Below are 23,024 nucleotides of genomic sequence, written 5' to 3'. Positions count from 1 at the left end.
TTTCTGGAGATGGACACATCTTCTGCTAGTGCTGGAGCACTACTATGTCAAAGAAACTCTAAAGGCAAGATGGTGGCCTGTGGCTTCTTTTCAAAATTATTTTCTCCTGCAGAGTGCAACTATTCCATTAGGGATCAGGAGTTGCTGGCTATCAAATTGGCCTTAGAGGAGTGGAGCCACTTGCTGGAGGGTACTTTTCACTCTATTATCATTTATATGGATCACAGGAACCTCAGGCACATACAGTCAGCACAATGACTAAATCCTCGCCAAGCCAGATGGTCGCTGTTCTTTGCGCGATTTCAATTCTTGCTTTACTTCCGTCCTGCAGACAAGAATGTGAAGGCTGATGCTCTGTCTCGATCACTTGAAACTAATGACTCTGAGGAAATTCCCCAATATATCATAGATCCTTCTAGGATTATTGCCGCTAACCCTCTACAAATTTGAGATTTTCCTCCCGGAAAGACTTTTGTTCGTCTTGCAGATAGGAAGAGAATTTTCCACTCTAGATACAGCTCCAAACTGGCAGGGCACTCTGGTGTCTCCAAAAGATTCAGAACTTGATAGCTCGTCATTACTGGTGGCACACGCTGCCTAGAGATGTTGTGAACTTTGTATCCTCATGTATGAACTGTGCCTCAAACAAGTCTACCCGCTCCAAACTTGCTGGACTGCCCCTACCTGTCCCTGATGCCCCTTTGCAACATATCGCCATGGACTTAATTACCGACCTTCTCCCCTCAGCTGCATGTACTACTGTCTGGGTAGTAGTGGATCGTTTCTCAAAGATGGTACATTTTATTTTGTTGACTGGCCTTCCGTCTAATCCTTGCCTGGCAAATCTATTCGTTCTGCACATCTTCCGTCTTCATGGATTTCCTCTGCATATTGTCTCGGATCGGGGTGTACAGTTTACATCAAAATTTTGGGCAGCTCTGTGCAACCTGCTAGATGTAAAACTGGACTTCTCTTTTGCCTATCACCCACAATACAATGGTCAAGTGGAGAGGACCGATCAAGTTTTAGGGAATTACCTTCGTCATTTCATTTGCACCCAACATGACAATTGGGTACAACTTCTGCCTTGGGCGGAATTGTCTTACAACAGCCATACAAGTGAGTCTACTGCCTCTTCTTTCTACATTGTGTACAGCCAACATCCAGGTGTTTCTCTTCCTGTGCCAGCCATGACTCAAGTACTAGCAGCTAACTCTGCATTTGGGACTTTTATCCACATCTGGCAGCAAGCTATATCTGCGATCCTTCAGGCAGTGGACCGCATGAAAAATCATGCCAACAATTCTCTCCTAGAGTCAAGGTCTGGCTATCCTCGAGAAACATTTGTCTCAAGATGCCCTCTCACAAATTCGCTTCCAGGTTCCTCAGTCCTTTTGAAATTCTGCAACAGATAAGCCCTGTATCCTATAAACTTTGCTTGCCTCCTACTCTCAAGATTCCTAATTCATTCCACGTGTCCCTCTTTAAGCCTGTGGTTCTGAACTGCTACAGTAGAGCTCTTAGTTCTGCTGTTGCTCCCAGAGTTTCTTCTGATGTGCTCGAGGTGAAGGAGATTCTGGACTACAAGAGAGTAGGAGGAAGGGTTTTCTATTTAGTGAACTGGAAAGGGTTTGGTCCTGAAGTCCTTGGATCCAAAAGAGAATCTTAATGCTCCTACCCTCATTAAAAAATTCCTCTTACACTCTGAACACAAGAAGAGGGAGTGTAAGGGGGGTACTGTAACGGCTTAAGCCGCAGAACGCCGCCGCTCCCCATCGTCGGACGGCCGCAACTGCAGATTCCTGGCTTCCTGCCAGCGTCTCCCTCCTCGGAGATACCAGCTCACGTGGCTATCCCGTCCTGAATTGTGTGTTAGGGTGCACGCGCGCACTCATCCCCGGTCTTAAAGGGCCAACGTGCGTGCTTACTAAAAGTTCCCCTACCTATCCCCAGATCACCCTGGACTATAAAAAGGGCTCCACCCTTCCACTCCTTCCCTGAGCGTTATTGTTGTCTACCCATGTTCGTATTGCAAATGGTCCCTTAGTTGTATCCTGCTCCCAGTGTTCCCGTGTCCTGCTTCCTGTTTCCTGCTGCTCTGTTGTCTCCTATACCTAAGCCTTTAGTTGGAGTCGTGTGTATTATCTGCCATGCCTGCTGTCATTTGTCACACCTGATGTCACCTGCCACGTCTGTTGTCATCTGCGACACCTGCTGTCATATACCATGTTTGGTATCTTCCGCCACGTCAAGTTCCATCCATGACAAAGCCTCTGCTACTGTCTGGACTCTTACAGGTACTTTTGTATTAAGGACTATTGCATAGAATTTATAGACTTTTATTTGGCCAGCTGCCACTCCGCTATGGCGGAGCGGCCTAGTGGGTCCACATACCCCTAGATCATTACAGTCAGAGCTGTTTTGGCATAAGGAGGACCTACACAATATTAGGCAGGTGGTTTTAATGTAATGGATGATAAGTGCATATTAGGAAATAAAATTTCAAATGTTGAACAAATTACCTTTTTCATCTATGTAAAGGTCCTTATTATATCTATAGGGAATGAGAATAACTATCTTATTCTCCTTATAGAGATTGCCCTATTGGCTGAGGGTATGTGCACACGTAGTGTTTTCAGGCATATTTCGGGGGAATTTATGCCACGAAAAATGCCTGAAAAATTGGAAGCAGAACACCTACAAACATCTGTCCATTGATTTCAATGGGAAATACGGCGTTCTGTTCCGATGGGGTGTTTTTTACACGGCCGTTTTTCAAAATGGCCACGGAAAAAAACTCCCGCGAAAAATAAGTGCATGTCACTTCTTGAGCCATTTTTCATTGACTCTATAGAAAAACAGCTCCAAATACGGCTGTAAAAAATGACGCGATGTGGGCAGGTGGCGCATGTGCTCTGGGTGCTGCGTGCTGGGGTGTTACCAACAAGTCACGCTGCATTGGTCAGTATATTTAAATACTGGGCTGTGAGCTAGCTAAATCTTGGCCCTAAGTGAAGGAAAACCTTGCTATATTACTGTCTTTAGGAATAAATATTTGCCTTTATAAATACAAAAGGATGAAAACTGTAATAAAAATAGGGAGTTTTGGATTTATAATAAGTATAATTGGATAATAAGTGACAGAATGAATAACTTTCACTTTACGATACACCAGTCCATAATGTATAGTCTAATATTAATATGTTTGGAATATTAAACAAAATCAGTTTTTCTGCATATTTAAATGGGTTGTCCAGTTATAATAGGTTATATTAATTTATTTATAGAATAAGAAATCATACAGTTTTCTAATATATACGCATTTAAAACATGGATCACATACCTTTCTTATATCAGTGTAGTTGCCTTTGACTAAAAAAAAAAATGGTATAGTCCACAGATTAGTCCCTAGAAATGCATTCATAGGATAACCGAATGGACTAAAGATGGCGGCAGCCATGTGACCCATATTATGTGACCCCAGGCATTCAGGGTACACTATAATAGGTGAATAATAGGTTATTGAGGAGCAGAAATTATAAAGTATTTTTACCTACAGAAACATCTCATTATCATGTCTGTCTGTATCGGTGAGGATCAGATCTTACATTCTTCTCCCTGTCTCACCTGTGTTTTTTTTTTAAAAATGTAACTTTAGTAACAACTTGACAAAATCCCCTCAAGACAGGCAGAGATTTACAAAATAATTTAAAGACAGTAAATATAGGCACAGTGAAGCAGCTGTTTATCATTATTCCACCATTAGACCTATTCCCTTAGCCCATGGATGTGTCCTCTATGATGCCCCAACACGTGTGTGCGTGCATGCGTGCGTGCGTGCGTGTGCGTGCGTGCGTGTGCGTGTTGGAGGGGTCACACGACTGACGCCATGTTTAGTCATATCCAGTTAGCCTGTGGACGCATTACACAGGACTAATCTGTGGGCTATACCATTCTACTGTGACAGGAGCCTTATGCACTATACATGTATATTGGAAAACAGTATAATTTCCTATTCTAACAAAACAAAATAAAAACTGGACAACCCCTTTAATTTGTGTCAAATCTAATGTATGAGGAGTTTTTAATGCTGTAATATAATTTTTTTTTAGCTGTTTGCCAAATTTACTGTATATGTAACATCTTAACCGCTTAAGGACACGGCAAATTTTGGCCTTGAGGACAGAACAATATTTTTTTATATTTCCCTCTTTGTATCCCGACGTTAATAACTTTTTTATTTTTTGTACCACGTAGCTATATGAGACTTTGTTTTTTGCAGGATGAGTTGTACTTTATTGTAGGTACTATTTTTTTGGTACAAATATATTATCGTTTAATTTATATAAATTTTTATTTTGGCGAAAATGCAGAAAAAAAGCAGTTCTGTTGCCATTTTACTATATTTTTTTTATTTTTTACACCATACACCGATCATCATAAATAATGTTATACATTTGTTCTTTAGGTTGATACGGTTGTGGCGATGCCAAATATGTCTATTATTTCATGTTTTGGGACTTATATTTTAAAAAGTTAATTTATTGTAAAAAATTGGTATTTCTGTATATTTTTTTTCTTTCTTTTTTTTATTTAACATAAAAAAAAATTACATTGATTTAACTTTTTTTTTCAATCCCATAAAGGGATTTATCATTTTGATATTGATTTTTTTAACTGTAATGTACTGGCATAGATCTATATGCCAGTACATTAGCCTGTTACTGATTGTACACTGGCAGTTGTTAGGGCATACCTTAGTATGCCCTAACAACAGGAAATATGGTCAGACAGCCCTGGGGTCCTTCAATGGACCCTGGGCTGTCTGGCCATACAAGTTATGGGCTTTGATCGCGTCACAGGGATTTTCAGTGCCGCGATCAAAGGGCAGTCCCCCTCCTCTTATTTATATTGCTTCTGTACATTTATTTGTGGTTCTTTTGGCCCAGTTTGCACAGTTTTTTGGCACTAATTTTGACGCAGAAACCGCATCAGAATCCGCGCCAAAAAGTGGCTGAATTTGCCCTCCATTTATATCAATGGGAGGCAGAGGCGTTTTTTTTTTTTCATGCGGCCTTTAGCAGCTCGCGGGAAGAAAAAATGGCATGTGCTTTCTTGCTTTCTTGATTTCAATGGGAGGCCTACGTTTGTTATGTATGCTGGTGAAAGTTTTCCCAACATATACGTTAAACATAGACTGTGACGGATGCCTCAAAGTGGCAGCCATCATTTATAGACTATAATAGTATCTGTTCAACGGATACATCATTAACCGTCCTCACCCTTTTCATGACGTATCCATTAAACAGACTCCATTATAGACTATGATTGACAGATACCACTGTCCGGCATCATCCCTTTTAATGCATCTGTCACAAATAGACTGTGATGGTATCCTTTTGTTGGATACGTCATGGAAACCTATTGACGTATTTGTTTAACATAGGGTGGCGTCCGTCATCCTTAGGCTACCATGTAAAACAAAAAGTATATGTTTTTGCGGTATACTGAGATATATCAGCCAAACAGAGGCTAAAAAGACACCTTTTGGCCTTCACCTGACAATAGAGACCTATGGATACATTTAGCATGTACATACATGCTAAACGTAAATAAAAAACCTACATGTTTAACCTAAACAAAAAAACGTGAAGCACAAAGGGCTTAAATTTGCTTTCTTTCTGTACAGCCATAAAATATAGATTTTTAAACATAGTTTAATATGTAAATTTTGATGACTGCAGGCAGCTTTTAAAAAAAATTATATATTTTTTTGATCTATGTATAACAATAAAAGAAAGATTATAGGTTCTAATTAGAGTGTACCACATGTAAAATAAAAATGTAAAACAGTCAAACTATAACATGTAAAACAATCAAACTATAAACTAAGAATTATACCATACTTTACACACCTTGGTATAATCGCTAGAAAGGAATCCCTGCTGAAAGCCACTAAACATTGTTAAAGGTATGAGAAGACACTGCCGTATATCTTTAAGTTGTCTTATTGTTCCTAGTAATGAATTGCAAATAGTTGGATTGTCATAATTTTCTTCTTTTTGTTCTTCTGATAAGTCAATTTGGTCCAAGAAAATTACAATCAGTAGAACGGCAATAACTCCACTTCCTGCAAAAAATACAAAAATTGGAGCAACACCATGCAAGATAGATAGATAGATAGATAGATACATAGCTAGACAGAGAGATAGACAGAGATAGATCTGCCATCGCAAATGCCACGCTCTGCTCTGATGGCTCTAGCGGTCTCCTGTTTGAAGATACAAAACTGCTGACAGGTTTCCTTTCAGCCCAAAAAACTGTTTTTTTTCAAAATTATGTGTTTTTGTGTCTCCATATTTGAAGAGCCATAACTTTTTCATCTTTCTGCCGATGCAACTGTATGAGAGCTTTTTTTGTGGAATGACTTGTAATTTCTATCGGTACAATTCTGGTGTACATGCGACTTTTTGATTACTTTATATAAAAAAAATGTTTGCATGCAGGATGAACAGAAAACAGCAATTCTGTTATTGTTTTTTATTTATTATTTACAGCGTTCGACGAGCTGGTTAAATCACATAATAGCTTTAGAGTTGGGGTCTTTACAGATGCGGTGATACCAAATATGTGTAACCTTTTTACTTTTTTTTTTTCATAAGAAAGCTTTTTGCAAGGGGAAAAGGTGGCTTTTCCATTTTTTTTTTCACTTCTTTATTTACTAATAAATGTTTTTAAACTTTTTAACTTTTTATAATACACTGCAATAATTCTGTATTGCAGTGTATTACTGCCTGTCTGTTTACAAAGGCCTACAGAGGCATGGCCTAGCAGGCATCCACTACAGGCAGACCTGGGGGCCTTTATAAGGACCCAGGCTGTCCTAGAAGACACTGGCACCCTGCGATCTCATAGCAGGATGCCGGTGGGGTGAGAGAGGGAGCTCGCTCCCTCTCTCCAAAACCACTTAGATGCGGCACTCCCTATTGAGCGCCGCATCTAAGGGGTTAAACGGGTGGATTTTGATCCGCCCACTCGAGCAGCGCTGCCCCAAGTTCTCAGCTACCTGTGGTAGCTGAGAACAGGGAGTTTTAACTGCTCCCAGCAGCGATTCTTTATTCTGATGCAGCACCGTGAAAAGGCGTATGCATCAGAATAAACCCGTTTGTGGCCGCCGTATTGGCGGTCAGTAATGGTTTAAAAGCCTGAGTTTACACAGGGTGGATACTCTGCGTAACAGCACACAGCGTATCCACCCTGTGTGCTGCATTGAATTCCGGGCGAAAAAGCGCACAAACTGTCATGCAGTTTTTCGCCCGAAATGTCCGCTGCAGAAAACTGCAGCACTTAGCACTGCTATCAGGCCGGCCACCTGGGATGATGTTTCATCCCAGGAGTCCGCTGCAGCCTGTGATTGGCTGCAGCGGCAGTCACATGGAATGAAGCGTCATCCCAGGAGGCCGGCTCTCTGACGTCATACAGGCCAGCCTCCTGGGTTGATGTTTCATCCCATGTGACTGCCGCTACAGCCTGTGATTGGTTGCAATGGTCACATGGGATGAAACATAATCCCAAGAGGCCACGCTGGAGGGAGAAACACAGACTTCTGGGTAAGTATGAGATTTTTTGGGGTTTCTGAGTTGCGTTTTTTGCGGCGGAATCGCTGCAAACCTGCCGCAAAAAAACGCAACAACTGCTAATTGTTGCTGGATTTACCTCCCCAATTCAATGGGGAAAACTTGCAACAAATAAGCAGCGTTTACGCAAATACAATTGACATGCTGCGGAATAAAATTTTGCACCGCAGGTCAATTTCTGAGCGGTTTTTCTGCTCAATATTTACGCAGCGTGTGGATGAGATTTCCGTTGCGGAAAAACCACAGTATTTACGCAACGTGTGAACTGACACAAACTGCTGTCGGTGGAGACGGAGTTGGCAACATCATTAAAAGTACCCTTTAAATACAAATTGTCTATTAGAAAAACCTTTGTAATTGTATTAGCACAGCTAATACCCATTATTCTGTTATTATTTTCTCTGGAAGTGTTGTGAATCTGTGAAATAGTCACCTTGGGAGCTGATTTTAGTAGGAACCATTGATGACTTGAAGAATGGCATAGATGATTTCTTAGAACAAAGAAACAACAATGCTTTTGTAAATGTATAGAATTCTTGTTTGAATCTGGATCCAATCTGGTTGCCGGAGGAGGGAAATGTTTCCCTTTTAGGGCAGATTGGCTAACGATTGGCTAGATTTATTGCCTTCCTCTGTATTAATAGGGAGAAACAGCATTTTAAGATATAACTCTGCTCCTTCCATTCATCTACATCCTTTCACTTTCTCTGGTTGATCTTAAAGGGGTCTTCAAAGCAATTTTTTTGTGCTCTCACTTATCATTTCTCTTAATAAACATTAACTTTTCAATATACTTACACTTTCAAAAGCCTCAACTAATAAAATAATGCTATCACCTATCTCAGTATTCCCCCCCAAGTTTGGGTCCCATCGGTGCATTGACAAGTCCTGTACATCATCATCCTCTTCTGTCTTCTGCACTTCACTGGCTGTCACACTTAGGGTAACCAATACAGTTGTGGAGTCAGACTGTACGGTGGTGTCCAGTGCGGGATTTATTATTACCCACCTCCTGGTCACTTACTTGTCATCCGCTGTGAACACTTGGATGCTGCTGACTGGTTCACTCAGGTCTTTGGCCTTTGCTTTACCTTGACGATTGCTGATGTTAGCAGGACTTGATTTGGTCCTTCTCATCTGTCAGTCACTGTAGCTTGAAAGTGTACATCACTGGGCTGTACACCTCATGCTGTGAGCCTGGGGTGAGTTCCCTCGTAGGCGGATTAGTGGAGTTTTATTAGGACTGCCACAAACCCTCTGCATCAAAATCCCCTTCCTCCAGCAAGTTGCTTGTTGCAAAGCTGCTTAGAATTTTGACACTGCCTTCAATTCATGACAAACACGTTTTGCTGGCTCAGGCTGTGCCTGCCGCATCTCAGTGATGGAGTTCATAATTTTGATAAAGCTTTTATTTAAGTTTGTTGGCGCTTGCTGGGGATCCAACCTTTGTCAATTTTTAAAATAAATGCTCAACTGGTGACATCAACATCTACATACTTTATTTTAAAAAAAATGCACAATAAAAGCGACAAACCCTTAACCTAAATCAAAGAAACATCTTTTAAAAAAATAAAAATACTTGTCAGAATCTAGAAAATGTGCAGCTACTGGGTACATTTTATTTTGCACTTGGTGTAACACTTTTTAGTAGGATTTGCACCTTGATCTGAGCTGATTACCTGTAACAACTCCTTCCCACATAAATATTCACTGATACTATATACTTTAACCTGGAAACCATGTTTTACTGACTTCTTAGAACACATTAACACCCTTATACACATACCTAATATCTTAGGAAACTAAATGAAAACATTTTGTAATCTTTGGAAGGTCTCCCTGTGGGAGCCAGGTGTGCCGATAAGGTTGGCACAGGTCTGCCAGGACTGTTCTGTAAGCAAGTCAAATAGCTCTAACAGAATTTATCAGCAACAGCTGTAATACCTGGGACATACCAATCAGATCTTACCAAATCGATCCTTGCAGTCTTGGGGGCATGTATGAGGCCACACACCCTCAATACAACTGCCATCAAGAGTGCCTTAGGTACTACCAGTTTACCTTCCTTATCCGTCCACATTCCAAGAGAATCTGGTTTTCACACCTTCTGCTCCAAGTTGGATACTTCCTTTGAAAAACAATCTTTCTATTAAATAATCATTAATTGATCTTAATCAGGTAATTCAAATAAAGAAAAAATATTTTCAAATGACATCTTCCAGTTAAACATTCACATTGAGCAGTATACTAAACATGATACATACAAACTGATTTTTCTTCTTTTTATATATATACTTCACAGAAATTTCTTATCAAACAGCTGGTTCAATCCTCAGTATAACTAAATAAATAACACAGACCAGATCCAGATATAGTTCCTGATCTGAAGTTTTGTTTCTAAAATTTTCCTTTCACAAGAAAGAAATGTTTAACCAATTCTAAGGCATGCTGGTCCAGAACTTTACATAAATCTACTTAACCTCAGTAATTAAAGCTGCTGATACTTAGTCAGTGTGCAAACACCAGTCAATACTTGGGGTAAAAACTATTCCCCTGTCACACACAACTTCACTAAGAATTTTCTTAGCCGTGTGCTTTGCAGTGGGGAAGATGCTGGCCAGGCTTCCTCCCTGAAAACAGGTCTACAGATACGAGCACATTTACATACATACCTTCTTATTCTACATCGGGTAGTTATATGTTCTGCAGTCACAAAAAGAAGTAATCTTGCCAGGGTTCACTTTTCATTGGTACCTTTGCTATTTTACCTCATGCCGTGCGCATATCGTGCAGGCTACTACAAAAAAACTAGTGGTGGCACTATTGAATCCAGGGGAAAGGCAATTTGCTGGTAGTTGACTGCATCTACTCTTCTTTCCAGGTGTGTCATCTCTTGCTTTCCCAATTGGCTCACCCGATGATCCAACAAAGTTCCTACTAGCAATGGGCCAATAATTGTGGGCGATCCCAAAAGCGTACCTAGAGTCAGTGTAATTGTCGGTCAGTTACCTGTTGCCAGGTTACAAGACTCAGTGAGTACCTCCAGCTCCGCTTCTTAAACAGAAAATAAAAAACAAATTTGATATACTTCTCCATGGTCATCTGATAATCCAGAACATTTGAGAATCCCACTCCATCAGGTCATGTAAATACCTGATTAATACCACAAACAATTATTTTACTAAAATATGGCATAAAACCAACAATGCTCAGGTACTTTTCACCTCCTACCCATCTGAGTCTGTAAAGACTCATCTGTGAGTGACGTCCCTCAGCCTCCTGTGCAGATTTGCTGGAGGGGACTGATCTGCCACACAATACCTCATGTTGAGTGACTACAGCACAGCATACTCGTGCCATGTTTGCCGTTCTGGAAGGAACTGGAACCATCTACTCAGAAAAAACTCAAAATCTGGGTAACTCTCATACACACTTAATCTGGGTTACTTATTGGGGTCTCATACATATTTTGTAGACCTCCCAGCTCTAAGTTCATTTATTTAAAACAACATTTTTGTGCGGTGTCTCACTGAGATGTATCTGATCAGTCTCATCACTACTCCCCCCTTTTTAAACCCTGTGAAAGTAATGTAGCAGGGTTCAAACTGCATATCTCAACATAGTAAATTTGGGCAATCTATCTGGGGACACTTATTTGGCCCCCTCCTGTAATATGCATTGGCCTAAATAAAAAAGTGAATTTCTCCTGACAAAACTGCATTTTATTTGTAGATACGTCGCAGCTGCTTGCTGCCAAAAACAACATACATTTTCAAGATGACATTTAGGCAGTCTTATTCTGACTCACAGGCCAGAAGTACGTCATCAACATACAGCAACAACTGGGTTAGTAGGGGTCTGTGCATACATTTTTCAAAACTCTGTGTGTCTCAATCTTTATTAATCTCTAAACAATCATGGCATGGGTCAGATATTTCAATATCTGTATTTTAATTCATTTGGATTCTCTTAAAGACGCTACAACGTCAAATCATATCATACATAATACGTAGTGCCACACAATCCAGCAGTCCATATTTTGTAACTTTTATATTTTGTGCAGACAGAATGAGCTTGCTGTAATATTTTACTCCCTCTCTGTGTATTAAGAGACAGCAGCGCATGCGTAAAGATAAGACACAAAACCTTCTCACATTGTAATCAGCCAGATGCCTCCCCCTGTCTTTACACAACCTACCCTTTCTTCAGACCCATGATTTTCTGGAAGAAATTAAAACTCTACTGCACGTATAACTTTAAAATCTGACTTTCCACAGTTAATTCTAATTATTTAACCCTACACACAAGACACCCCAAAAAGCCAGAAACACCCTCTACTTAAAGAGGCTCGGTCACCAGATTTTGCAACCCCTATCTGCTATTGCAGCAGATCGGCGCTGCAATGTAGATTACAGTAACGTTTTTATTCTTAAAAAACGAGCATTTTTGGCCAAGTTATGACCATTTTCGTATTTATGCAAATGAGGCTTGCAAAAGTACAACTGGGCGTGTTGAAAAGTAAAAGTACAACTGGGCGTGTATTATGTGCGTACATCGGGGCGTGTTTACTACTTTTACTAGCTGGGCGTTCTGATGAGAAGTATCATCCACTTCTCTTCAGAACGCCCAGCTTCTGGCAGTGCAGATCTGTGACGTCACTCACAGGTCCTGCATCGTGTCGGCACCAGAGGCTACAGTTGATTCTGCAGCAGCATCAGCATTTGCAGGTAAGTAGCTACATCGACTTACCTGCAAACGCCGATGCTGCTGCAGAATCATCTGTAGCCTCTGGTGCCGACACGATGCAGGACCTGTGAGTGACATCACAGCGTGATCTCTGGAGAACACGGCTGTGTCTGCACTGCCAGAAGCTGGGCATTGTGAAGAGAAGTGGATGATACTTCTATACACAACGCCCAGCTAGTAAAAGTAGTAAACACGCCCCGATGTACGCACATAATACACGCCCAGTTGTACTTTTACTTTTCAACACGCCCAGTTGTACTTTTGCAAACCTCATTTGCATAACTACAAAAATGGCCATAACTTGGCCAAAAATGCTCGTTTTTTAAAAATAAAAACGTTACTGTACTCTACATTGCAGCGCCTATCTGCTGCAATAGCAGATAGGGGTTGCAAAATCTGGTGACAGAGCCTCTTTAAATTTAATACACAATTTTTACACAGTAGTGCTGTTAGGAACAAGACCATGCAATATAGATCTAAAATCAATTTATAAGCTTTCTGCTTTTCAGACTTCACACATGTTCACACTGCACACCCCCCTTTCCAATTCCACATTATTCATCATCATCAATTCCTTGCGCGCAGCACTCTGGATTCACTAACTCTACAACTTTAAGCCACGTACTCTGCTTTCCCAGTTACCATGGTTAACATGGTCATTCAACCATCCCTTTGTTCGTCTCTCCACAAACAACCATTTATCAATCACAGTCTGCCTTTTTGAAAAATTTTCTACAGTTTGTTATAGCATCTTTGTCTGCCCTGTTTGATTTCTTTTTCGCTGCACATAATGGGGTTCCCCCTCTCACTCTGCTCTTTGAGTTCTCCCTTATCAGGACTTTACCACAGAAGTCCTTGTGGTACTACCGGAACTACCTACAGGATATTACCTACGAATATCCATCCTCTCTGTCACCTATGGACTGTATCACTGCTGGATCAGTGGTCTGTGACTCTCAGCTCTGTCACCTATGCACAGTTGTAGTACCTCTGCTAGGTCAGTGGTCTGTCACGCTGGCCAGTGGTTTGTGACTCTCAGCTCTGTCACCTACGGACAGTTGTGTCATCTACGGACACTTATAGTACCTCTGAGTCAGTGGTCTGTGACTCTTGCCTGAGTCAGGCGTCCCTGACACTCTGCTCTCTCAGAACAAAAATTGGCAACAGGATAACTTTTCCCTTGAACCCTGACAGTTTACACAACAGCCAACAATAAATTACATAAACTGCACTTTGGTTATAACAATACAACACAAATCCAACATCATAGTTCATTGCAGATTTATTCTACACAGCCTTCAACTGTCCAAGCTACAATGCTTTCACTTTAAGAGTTTCACATGTAAGTTACAACTCCTCTCAACAGTCTGCTCCATCACTACATTCCAAGTTCAGGGAATTTACTCACTTTTAACAACCTTACACTTCTGGTTCTAACAACCTTAACAGTTTCATTGCCGGCAAAATCCTCTCATGTCCTCCATATCATGAACCTGATTTATGCCTTTCATACCAACAAGATTTACACATCTTCATCATTAACTCAAGATAGACGTACGCATCTGCAATCATTCATCACACAAAAAGTTTTAACATACCTCATACCTCTGGATACATTTTCCTGCATCCGGGAGATGTGACATCATAACAGCTAATTCCAGCCCCGTAAATACATAAGTGAAAAAGCTTTGTGTAAGAATAAGCTTCTTACTTACCACAGTTTTATTAAAATTTCACTGATGCAATGTCCGACCTCCAGTGACAGTCATCAGACAATTAATCTCCCGGGTTTTGGCACCAAAACTTTTGATGCATTTATGGCCAAAATGTATATTAGACTGAAGTTTTAGACAAGTATGTCAACTGATACCCTCCCAGGAAACTTATCCAGATTCAAATTATAGGTTATATCAAAATATCGGAGAGAAGTAAGAGACACAGAGACCATGATTGTATTCTCAAATATCCTTCTCTGGTTTATTGCCAAAATCTTGTCACAATAATATCTTTAGACTTGATTTCAGCCAATCACTTACAATGTGACAATGACTCTGGTTCAGCCAATAGCATACAATGAGAATATGTTCATATTAAGCCAATCACAGACATACAAATCCTTTTAAATGTAAAATTATAATTCTCATGAAATGCTTAGGCTTCGTTCACTTCGGCATCAGGGTTGCGTTCTGACGTTCCATCAGAGCTTCCTGTCAGAACGGAACCCTGACTCAGACAACGGAAACCATAGATTTCTGTTTGCATCACTGTTGATTTCAATGGTGATGGATCCATTGCATATCTACATAAATTTTTGTCATGTCCGGAAATAAATGAGCAAAGATACTGTATTTTCAACCCACAGTAAGGATAAGCTCCCACGGGGCAGATACGCTACATAAAAGGTATACAGCGTATCCGCCCCGGTGGTCGCAGGGCATTCTGGGCAAAAAACGACACCAAATTGTGGTGCAGTTTTTCACCCAGAATGTCCACTGAGGAAAACTGCAGCATTTAGCTGGCCTGCTAGCTTTTCATCCCAGGAGACCGCTGCAGACTGTTGCAGGTTGTGATTGGCTGCAGTGATTGTTACATAGGATGAAACATATTGACTGTTTGTTGCGGGTTTTAGATCCCCATTGAATTCAATGGGGAAAACCTGCAACCAGTGATTCCGCAACCACAATTGACATGCTGCGGCTTAAAAAAAACGCATCGCAGTTTAATTTGTGTGTGTAATCTCCGCATTTCAAGTACACAGCGCGTGGACGAGATTTCTTGAACTCTCATTCACTCCTCTGCTACTGTATTATGCTGTGGAATTTCTGCAGTATGTAAGCTATGTGTGGACTAGGCCTAATTGTCCTAGAAAGGTTAAGGGCCAGTTCACACAGAGTTGTTTTGGTGCTGATTTTGACGTGGGAACTGCGCCATTGATTTCACTGGGAGCCGGAGGCATTTTTTCTGCGGCGGCTTTTAGACACTCACGGGGAAAAAAAGCGGCATGTTACTTCTTGAAATAGGAGGCAGAGAAAGCGTTTTTTGTTGCGTTCTTTGCCTGTCAGTGGCTTTAGGGATTTGATTGCGTTTTTGTTCCGTAATTTTCAAAATACCGCAACATTTTTGCCGCGACTTCACTCATCGCGGTAAAAACTATGAGGATTTGCTGTGGTTTTAAACTGCGCAATTTTTACCGCCATTACAAAAATTGCAGCACAAATGGCGGCACAAAATGCAACAAAATCAGGAAGAAAATATGTAAACTCATGTAAACATGAGTGATTAGGGGAGCACTTACTGCAGGAGCCCTATAATGCTGTACAGAGCCCTCTGGAGTCTCTAGGGAGCGGGGAAATCGCTGATAATCCTAAAGAAAACTGCAGGTACTCTACCCGATAATGTCTCAGTAGAAGCCCTGACTGCTGGGCGGCTCCATTATTTGATGGGTGGAAGCAGCTGCTTTATTTCATGTTTCACAGCCCCCGGTCTTCATGCTGCTTGTGTAGCAGCCTCATTATCCTTGTTTTACAGAGGTGGTGCGGACGGGCCCTCGTGCTCCACTGGCTTTGGGGCCCAGTTGCAAGTGCGACCGTTGCAACCCGTACAGCTACACCACTGTCCAAAAGGAAACCATATATCAGTCCGACACTTGTCCATCCAAACCCGCACTCTGCATTAAAGACTGCTTCAGCATCTAGCACACCTCCCTTGATTAAAAATGTGCTACATTTAAAACCCTCACCCCCTCCCTTTATCATTCTGGTATCTTACCCATTTTGAAAAAACCCTATAACAAAACTAAAAATTTTCATTATACCCGTAGATGAATACCTAGTACTATAACACTATAACAAATGTGTATGACCTGCACCATTTTGTTTTTTGGCAATGCAGGTGCCCATCAATCATACAAGTAAAAATAAGGCCTCAAAATACTTGTGGTGCTCTTTCACTTACAGGCACTGCAATGTGTCCAGACAACATTTTTAGACCACTTTGGGGGTATTTCTAAACTCAGAAGAAATAGCCCAATAAATGTTGAGGTGCTTTTCTTCACTTACAAGCTCTGTGTCTGAAAAATCTGCCCTATAAATGACGCATTTCTGAAAAAATGTAACCTTTTATTTTTCATGCCAGATGTCCACAAAATTCAGCGAAAAAACTATGGTGTCATAAAAGAGATCACACCACTAGATAAGATCTTTGAGGGGTGGGGACATCCAAAAACCATTCCAGCAAAATCTGCGCTCCAAATGGCGCTCCTTCCCTTCTGAGTCCTGCCATGGTTCCAAACAACAGTTTATTACCACATTTAGGGTATTTCCGTAATCGGGAGAAATTGCTTTACAAATGTTGGGGTGCTTTTTCTCCTTTGTTCCTTGTAAAAATTTTAAAATGTCTACGTTTTTTCAGAAAAAAAAAGTCGATTTTCATTTTCACAGACTACTTCCAATAATTTTAGCAGAAAAAAAAACAGTGGGGTCAAAAAACTTACTGTACCCCTAGATAAATTCCTTGAGGGATGTAATTTCCAAAATGGGGTCACTTTTGGGGGATTTCCACTGTTTTGGTACCTCCAGGGCATTGCAAATGCGGCATTGCACTGAACACCATTCCAGCAAAATCTGCCCTCCAAAATCCTTCCATTCTGAGCCCTGCCGTGGGTCCAAACATTAATTTATTAATAAATATAGGGTATTTCCGTAATCGGGAGAAATTGCTTTACAAATGTTGGTGTACTTTTTCTCTGGAGTCTGGAGATAGGTGAGGTTCTTGTGGTCAGTAAATATCAGGATGGGATGAACTGCGCTCTCTAGTATATGTTTCCACTCATCCAGGGTCAATTTGATGGCCAGTAACTCCCGATCTGCGGAAGAGACCTCTCTGGAACAGAAGTATGCCAGCACCAACAGAGGAGGTGTCCACCTCCAACAAAAACTGTCAAGATACATGAGGATGATGGAGGGTAGAGGCTGACGTGAAAGCACTATTCAGGCAATTAAATGCCAAGGAGTCCACACCTTGGCATTCATCCCTATTTTGGTGAGGGTGAAGATGGAAGCTGTCAGTGAGGAGAAGTTTGGGTTGAACTGCCGGTAGAAATAGGCGAATCCCAGGAAACGCTGTATTGACTTAAGCCTTAAGGACGTAGCCATTCCAGGATGGCCTTTACCTTCTCAGGATCCATCTTGAGGCCTTTGATCCGAGATGATGTAGCCCAAGAAGAGTAGAGCACTTCTCCAGCTTGGTATACAGACGATTCTCCCTTAATCGCAGCAAAACTTGACGGAAACATGTCTCTGACGAGTCGTCGGGTCTAGAGAAAAAATTAAGATGTCATCGAGATAGACCACAACACAGACATAGAGGAGGTCACAGAAGATGTCATTAACAAACTCTAGGAAGACCGCGGGAGCCTTACACAGACCGAAGGGCATCACCCGGTATTCATAGTGCCCGTCTCGGGTTTAGCCTTCTTCCATTCGTCACCCCGGCGAATCCGGATTAGGTTGTAAGCCCCATGCAGGTCTAGCTTATAAAATAAGTTGTCTCCTCGTATGCGGTCAAAAAGTTCAGAAATCAGTGGCAACGGATATCTATTTTTGACCATGATCTGGTTGAGACTCCGGTAGTCGATGCAGGGTCGAATAGATCCATCCTTCTTTTTGACAAAGAAGAACCCGGCCGGGGAGGAGGATTTTAGTATGAAGCCCCTCTCTAAATTCTCCTTAATATAGGCGGACATAGACTGAGTCTCTGGCAAGAAGAGAGGGTATGCCCTTCCACGCGGAAGGGATGCATCAGGAACCAGTTATATAGGGCAGTCATACACCCGGTGGATGTGGGGGCAGCGTTTCCGCCTCCTTCTTGCCGAAAACATCCGCAAATTGTGAATAGTGAGAAGGCAATCCTGACAATGACTGAGACTGGGGAGGATGGGCCAGATGGATCTGCCCCAGGCAGCGCTTGAGGCACTTGGAACCCCACTGGAGAACCTCTCCAGAATTCCAGTCCAGAACTGGGGCACGTAGTCGGTGCCAGGGCAGGCCTAGCAGTACAGGGTTGACGGCCTTGAACAGGATGAAAAACTAGATGAGCTCGGAATGAAGGGCTCCCACGGAGACGCAGTGGTTTGGTCACGGGTGGTGGTTGTAGTAGTAGTAGCAGCACATTAAAAGACACTGGACAGTCACAGGACAAAGCCCTGTGTTGGGGCTGGCCTCAGGCCTGCTTGTAGCAGACGGCAGTGGAGGTGTATTGGTGGTAGTAGAGGTAGCCAACGGACAGCAAGGGTGGTGGTGGTAGTAGTAGTAGCAGCACATTAAAAGACACTGGACAGTCACAGGACAAAGCCCTGTGGTGGGGCAGGCCTGCTTGTAGCAGACGGCAGTGGAGGTGTATTGGTGGTAGTAGAGGTAGCCAACGGACAGCACGGGTGGTGGTAGTAGTAGTAGTAGCAGCACATTAAAAGACACTGGACAGTCACAGGACAAAGCCCTGTGGTGGGGCTGGCCTCAGGCCTGCTTGTAGCAGACGGCAGTGGAGGTGTATTGGTGGTAGTAGAGGTAGCCAACGGACAGCACGGGTGGTGGTAGTAGTAGTAGTAGTAGCAGCACTTTAAAACAGACTGGACAGTCACAGACAAAGCCCTGTGGTGGGGCAGGCCTGCTTGTAGCAGACGGCACTGGGGGTGGATTGGTGGTAGAAGTAGTAGCAGCACCAACAGCGGCACATTAAAAAAAGAGTGGACAGGACATAATCCCGTAGTAGCAGGCGGCAGTAGCAGGCGGCAGCGGCAGCAGCAATGTCAGATCTAATTAGTGGCATCAGGCACAGGGGTTATAAAATCCTCACCGATCCACGCTTGATTCATTTTCAGAAACGTGAGATTTTCCAAGCTGTTGGCGGACAATCTTGTTTGCTTAGGGGTGACGAAGCCCCCTGCTGCGCTGAATACCCTCTCTGACACTACACTGGAGGGTGGACAAGACAGTACACCCATGGCAAACTGGGCCAGTTTTTGCCAATGATCCAATCTGCTGACCCAGAAGTCCATGGGGTCTGGGATCAGGATTTCTGACAGAGAAAGGGCACAGTTCAGGTACGAGTGAACCTGGTTGTTTAGGTGCTGGTGATGGTGAACATCCCTATGGTGACTACGATGTGTGTCAGGTCGGGGTATTGGATGTAAAAATGTTGTCATCATATTTTCCAAACTGAATTGGCTGCTGCTGCTGCCGCTGCTGCCGCCTATTGCAGAGGTAGCTCTGCGAGAGGCGGTGGAACGATGAGACAGTGGGGAGCGGAGAGTGGCCCACCGGTCAGACATGCTTGCAGCAGGTGTTTGCCGTTTGAAAGCCGTGACAAGCTGGCTGCATAGCTTCTCTCGATAATAAGCCAATTTTGCCTCCCTCTCGGAAGGCGCAAAAAACTCCCCCATTCTGGCTTTATACCGAGGGTCTAAAAGTGTGGCTATCCAGTACTCATCTCTTTGCTTCATGCTAACAATACGACAGTCAGCACGCAAGTAACGAAGCATACAGCTCGCCATCCAGGCCAGCGTTTCAGAGGGCCCAGTTGGTTCCATCTCCGCCCCATACTGCCATGGTTGTCCATCATCAAGGTCGTCGTCAGACTCGTCATTATCATCACTGTCATGTTGTGCGGCTGCCTCGTCCCCTATCCCTTCCTGTGATTCCATCTCCAAATCCAGCTCCTCTTCAGGTCCTGTTTCCTCATCCTCATCCTCCTCCTCCTCAACATCCATAGCCAGATGTAATCCTTCCTCCATCCTTTGCTGAATCATCGCTGTGAGCGTTTGCTCCAGAATGAATATCAGCGGCATAACATCGTTCATTCCGCTAGAGTCACGGCTCACAAATGTGTGGCCTCTTCAAATGGCCTCAAATGGCCTCAACCAGCTGCCAGTGCCTGAGCTCGAAATTACACTGGCTCCAAACGCTGCCCGTCTGCTGCATCAGGAAATCATTCACGGCTTTCCACTGTTCGTACAGACGGTCCAACATGGCCAGCACACCCTTCAAACCAACATATGACTTTAAGAAGCGTGTTATGACCAGTTTCTGACCACTTATAAAATGTGTTCAAAGTGCTGCCCATTGTGTTGGATTGTCAATGCAACCCTCTTCTCCCACTCTTCACACTCTGATAGCAACACCGCAGAAGAAATGCTAGCACAGGCTTTCAGTATCCGTAGTTTCAGTTGCTGCACATCTCGTATCTTCACAGCATAGACAATTGCCTTCAGATGACCCCAAAGATAAAAGTCTAAGGAGGTCAGATCGGGAGGCATTTCTTCTGCGGTGTTGCTATCAGTGTGTGAAGAGTGGGAGAAGAGGGTTGCATTGACAATCCAACACAATGGGCAGCACTTTGAACACATTTTATAAGTGGTCAGAAACTTGTAAATAACTCATGAAAGAATAAAGTAACGTTAAAACCAAGCACACCATTGTTTTTCTTGTGAAATTCTCGATAAGTTTGATGTGTCACATGACCCTCTTCCCATTGAAAAAACGAAAGTTGGATACAAAATGGCCGACTTCAAAATGGCCACCATGGTCAACACCCAGCTTGAAAAGTTTCCCCCCTCCCATATACTTATGTGCCACAAACAGGAAGTTAATATCACCAACCATTCCCATTTTATTTAGGTGTATCCATATAAATGGCCCACCCTGTACAAAGGCTGCCTGTATTGCAAGTTGGATGTTTACCCATGCAACGGGGATGAGCCCCTTCTAAAAGCTTATTCACACACTGGCTTGGCAAATGGCAATGAATGAGAATTTCTATCAGTCACTGTGCACTCAGGGAATGCTGGCCATTGTAGTACTACAGCTGCCTGCATTTATTGCAAGTTGGATGTTAACCCATGCAACGGGGATGAGCCCCTTCTAAAAGCTTATTCACACACTGGCTTGGCAAATGGCAATGAATGAGAATTTCTATCAGCCACTGTGCACTCAGGGAATGCTGGCAGTAGTAGTACTACAGCTGCCTGCCTGTATTGCAAGTTGGATGTTAACCCATGCAACGGGGATGAGCCCCTTCTAAAAGCTTATTCACACACTGGCTTGGCAAATGGCAATGAATGAGAATTTCTATCAGTCACTGTGCACTCAGGGAATGCTGGCAGTTATAGTACTACAGCTACCTGCCTGTATTGCAAGTTGGATGTTAACCCATGCAACGGGGATGAGCCCCTTCTAAAAGCTTATTCACACACTGGCTTGGCAAATGGCAATGAATGAGAATTTCTATCAGCCACTGTGCACTCAGGGAATGCTGGCAGTTGTAGTACTACAGCTGCCTGCCTGTATTGCAAGTTGGATGTTAACCCATGCAACGGGGATGAGCCCCTTCTAAAAGCTTATTCACACACTGGCTTGGCAAATGGCAATGAATGAGAATTTCTATCAGCCACTGTGCACTCAGGGAATGCTGGCAGTAGTAGTACTACAGCTGCCTGCCTGTATTGCAAGTTGGATGTTAACCCATGCAACGGGGATGAGCCCCTTCTAAAAGCTTATTCACACACTGGCTTGACAAATGGCAATGAATGAGAATTTCTATCAGCCACTGTGCACTCAGGGAATGCTGGGCGTTGTAGTACTACAGCTGCCTGCCTGGATTGCAAGTTGGATGTTAACCCATGCAACGGGGATGAGCCCCTTCTAAAAGCTTATTCACACACTGGCTTGACAAATGGCAATGAATGAGAATTTCTATCAGCCACTGTGCACTCAGGGAATGCTGGGCGTTGTAGTACTACAAAGGCTGCCTTTATTGCAAGTTGGATGTTAACCCATGCAACGGGGATGAGCCCCTTCTAAAAGCTTATTCACACACTGGCTTGGCAAATGGCAATGAATGAGAATTTCTATCAGCCACTGTGCACTCAGGGAATGCTGGGCGTTGTAGTACTACAGCTGCCTGCCTGGATTGCAAGTTGGATGTTAACCCATGCAACGGGGATGAGCCCCTTCTAAAAGCTTATTCACACACTGGCTTGACAAATGGCAATGAATGAGAATTTCTATCAGCCACTGTGCACTCAGGGAATGCTGGGCGTTGTAGTACTACAAAGGCTGCCTTTATTGCAAGTTGGATGTTAACCCATGCAACGGGGATGAGCCCCTTCTAAAAGCTTATTCACACACTGGCTTGGCAAATGGCAATGAATGAGAATTTCTATCAGCCACTGTGCACTCAGGGAATGCTGGGCGTTGTAGTACTACAGCTGCCTGCCTGGATTGCAAGTTGGATGTTAACCCATGCAACGGGGATGAGCCCCTTATAAAAGCTTATTCACACACTGGCATGGCAAATGGCAAATGGAGAATTTGTATTGCAATTTCGATGTTGAGAGTAGAGTAGACTCCCAATGTAGTGGATGAGCTCCTTCGATTGCTGGATTGCTGGCTTTTAGATCCCTTAAAGGGAACCTGTCACCAGCATTTCACTTATTGAGCTTTACTTATCCCTCACTGGCCGCTGCTATAAAAAGTTAATTGCCGTTATCCCCGCTCCTAAACTCCTCTTCCGACTGTAAATAACGGTCTGCAAACGTTTTGCGCCTTTTATCGTAATTATGCGGTGTCCCTTTGTGCGCACACACCA

The 23,024-nt window shown here is 42.9% G+C and overlaps 1 protein-coding gene across 1 annotated transcript in view; it reads right to left on the bottom strand.

Annotated features, from left to right (window-relative positions):
- Nucleotides 1-23,024, bottom strand: part of LOC142760540 (protein unc-93 homolog A-like) — a 224,566-nt gene that overhangs the window by 13,161 nt on the left and 188,381 nt on the right. Inside the window, exon 5 of the mRNA XM_075863733.1 lies at nucleotides 5,916-6,130. Within this exon, the coding sequence (XP_075719848.1) occupies nucleotides 5,916-6,130 (215 nt within the window). The remainder of the gene's footprint in view (nucleotides 1-5,915; nucleotides 6,131-23,024) is intronic.

Source organism: Rhinoderma darwinii, chromosome 4 (assembly GCF_050947455.1).
Source record: "Rhinoderma darwinii isolate aRhiDar2 chromosome 4, aRhiDar2.hap1, whole genome shotgun sequence".
Taxonomy (NCBI): Eukaryota; Metazoa; Chordata; class Amphibia; order Anura; family Rhinodermatidae; genus Rhinoderma; species Rhinoderma darwinii.
The sequence above is the reverse complement of the archived record's forward strand: the minus strand, read 5'-3'. Positions and strand labels throughout refer to the sequence as shown.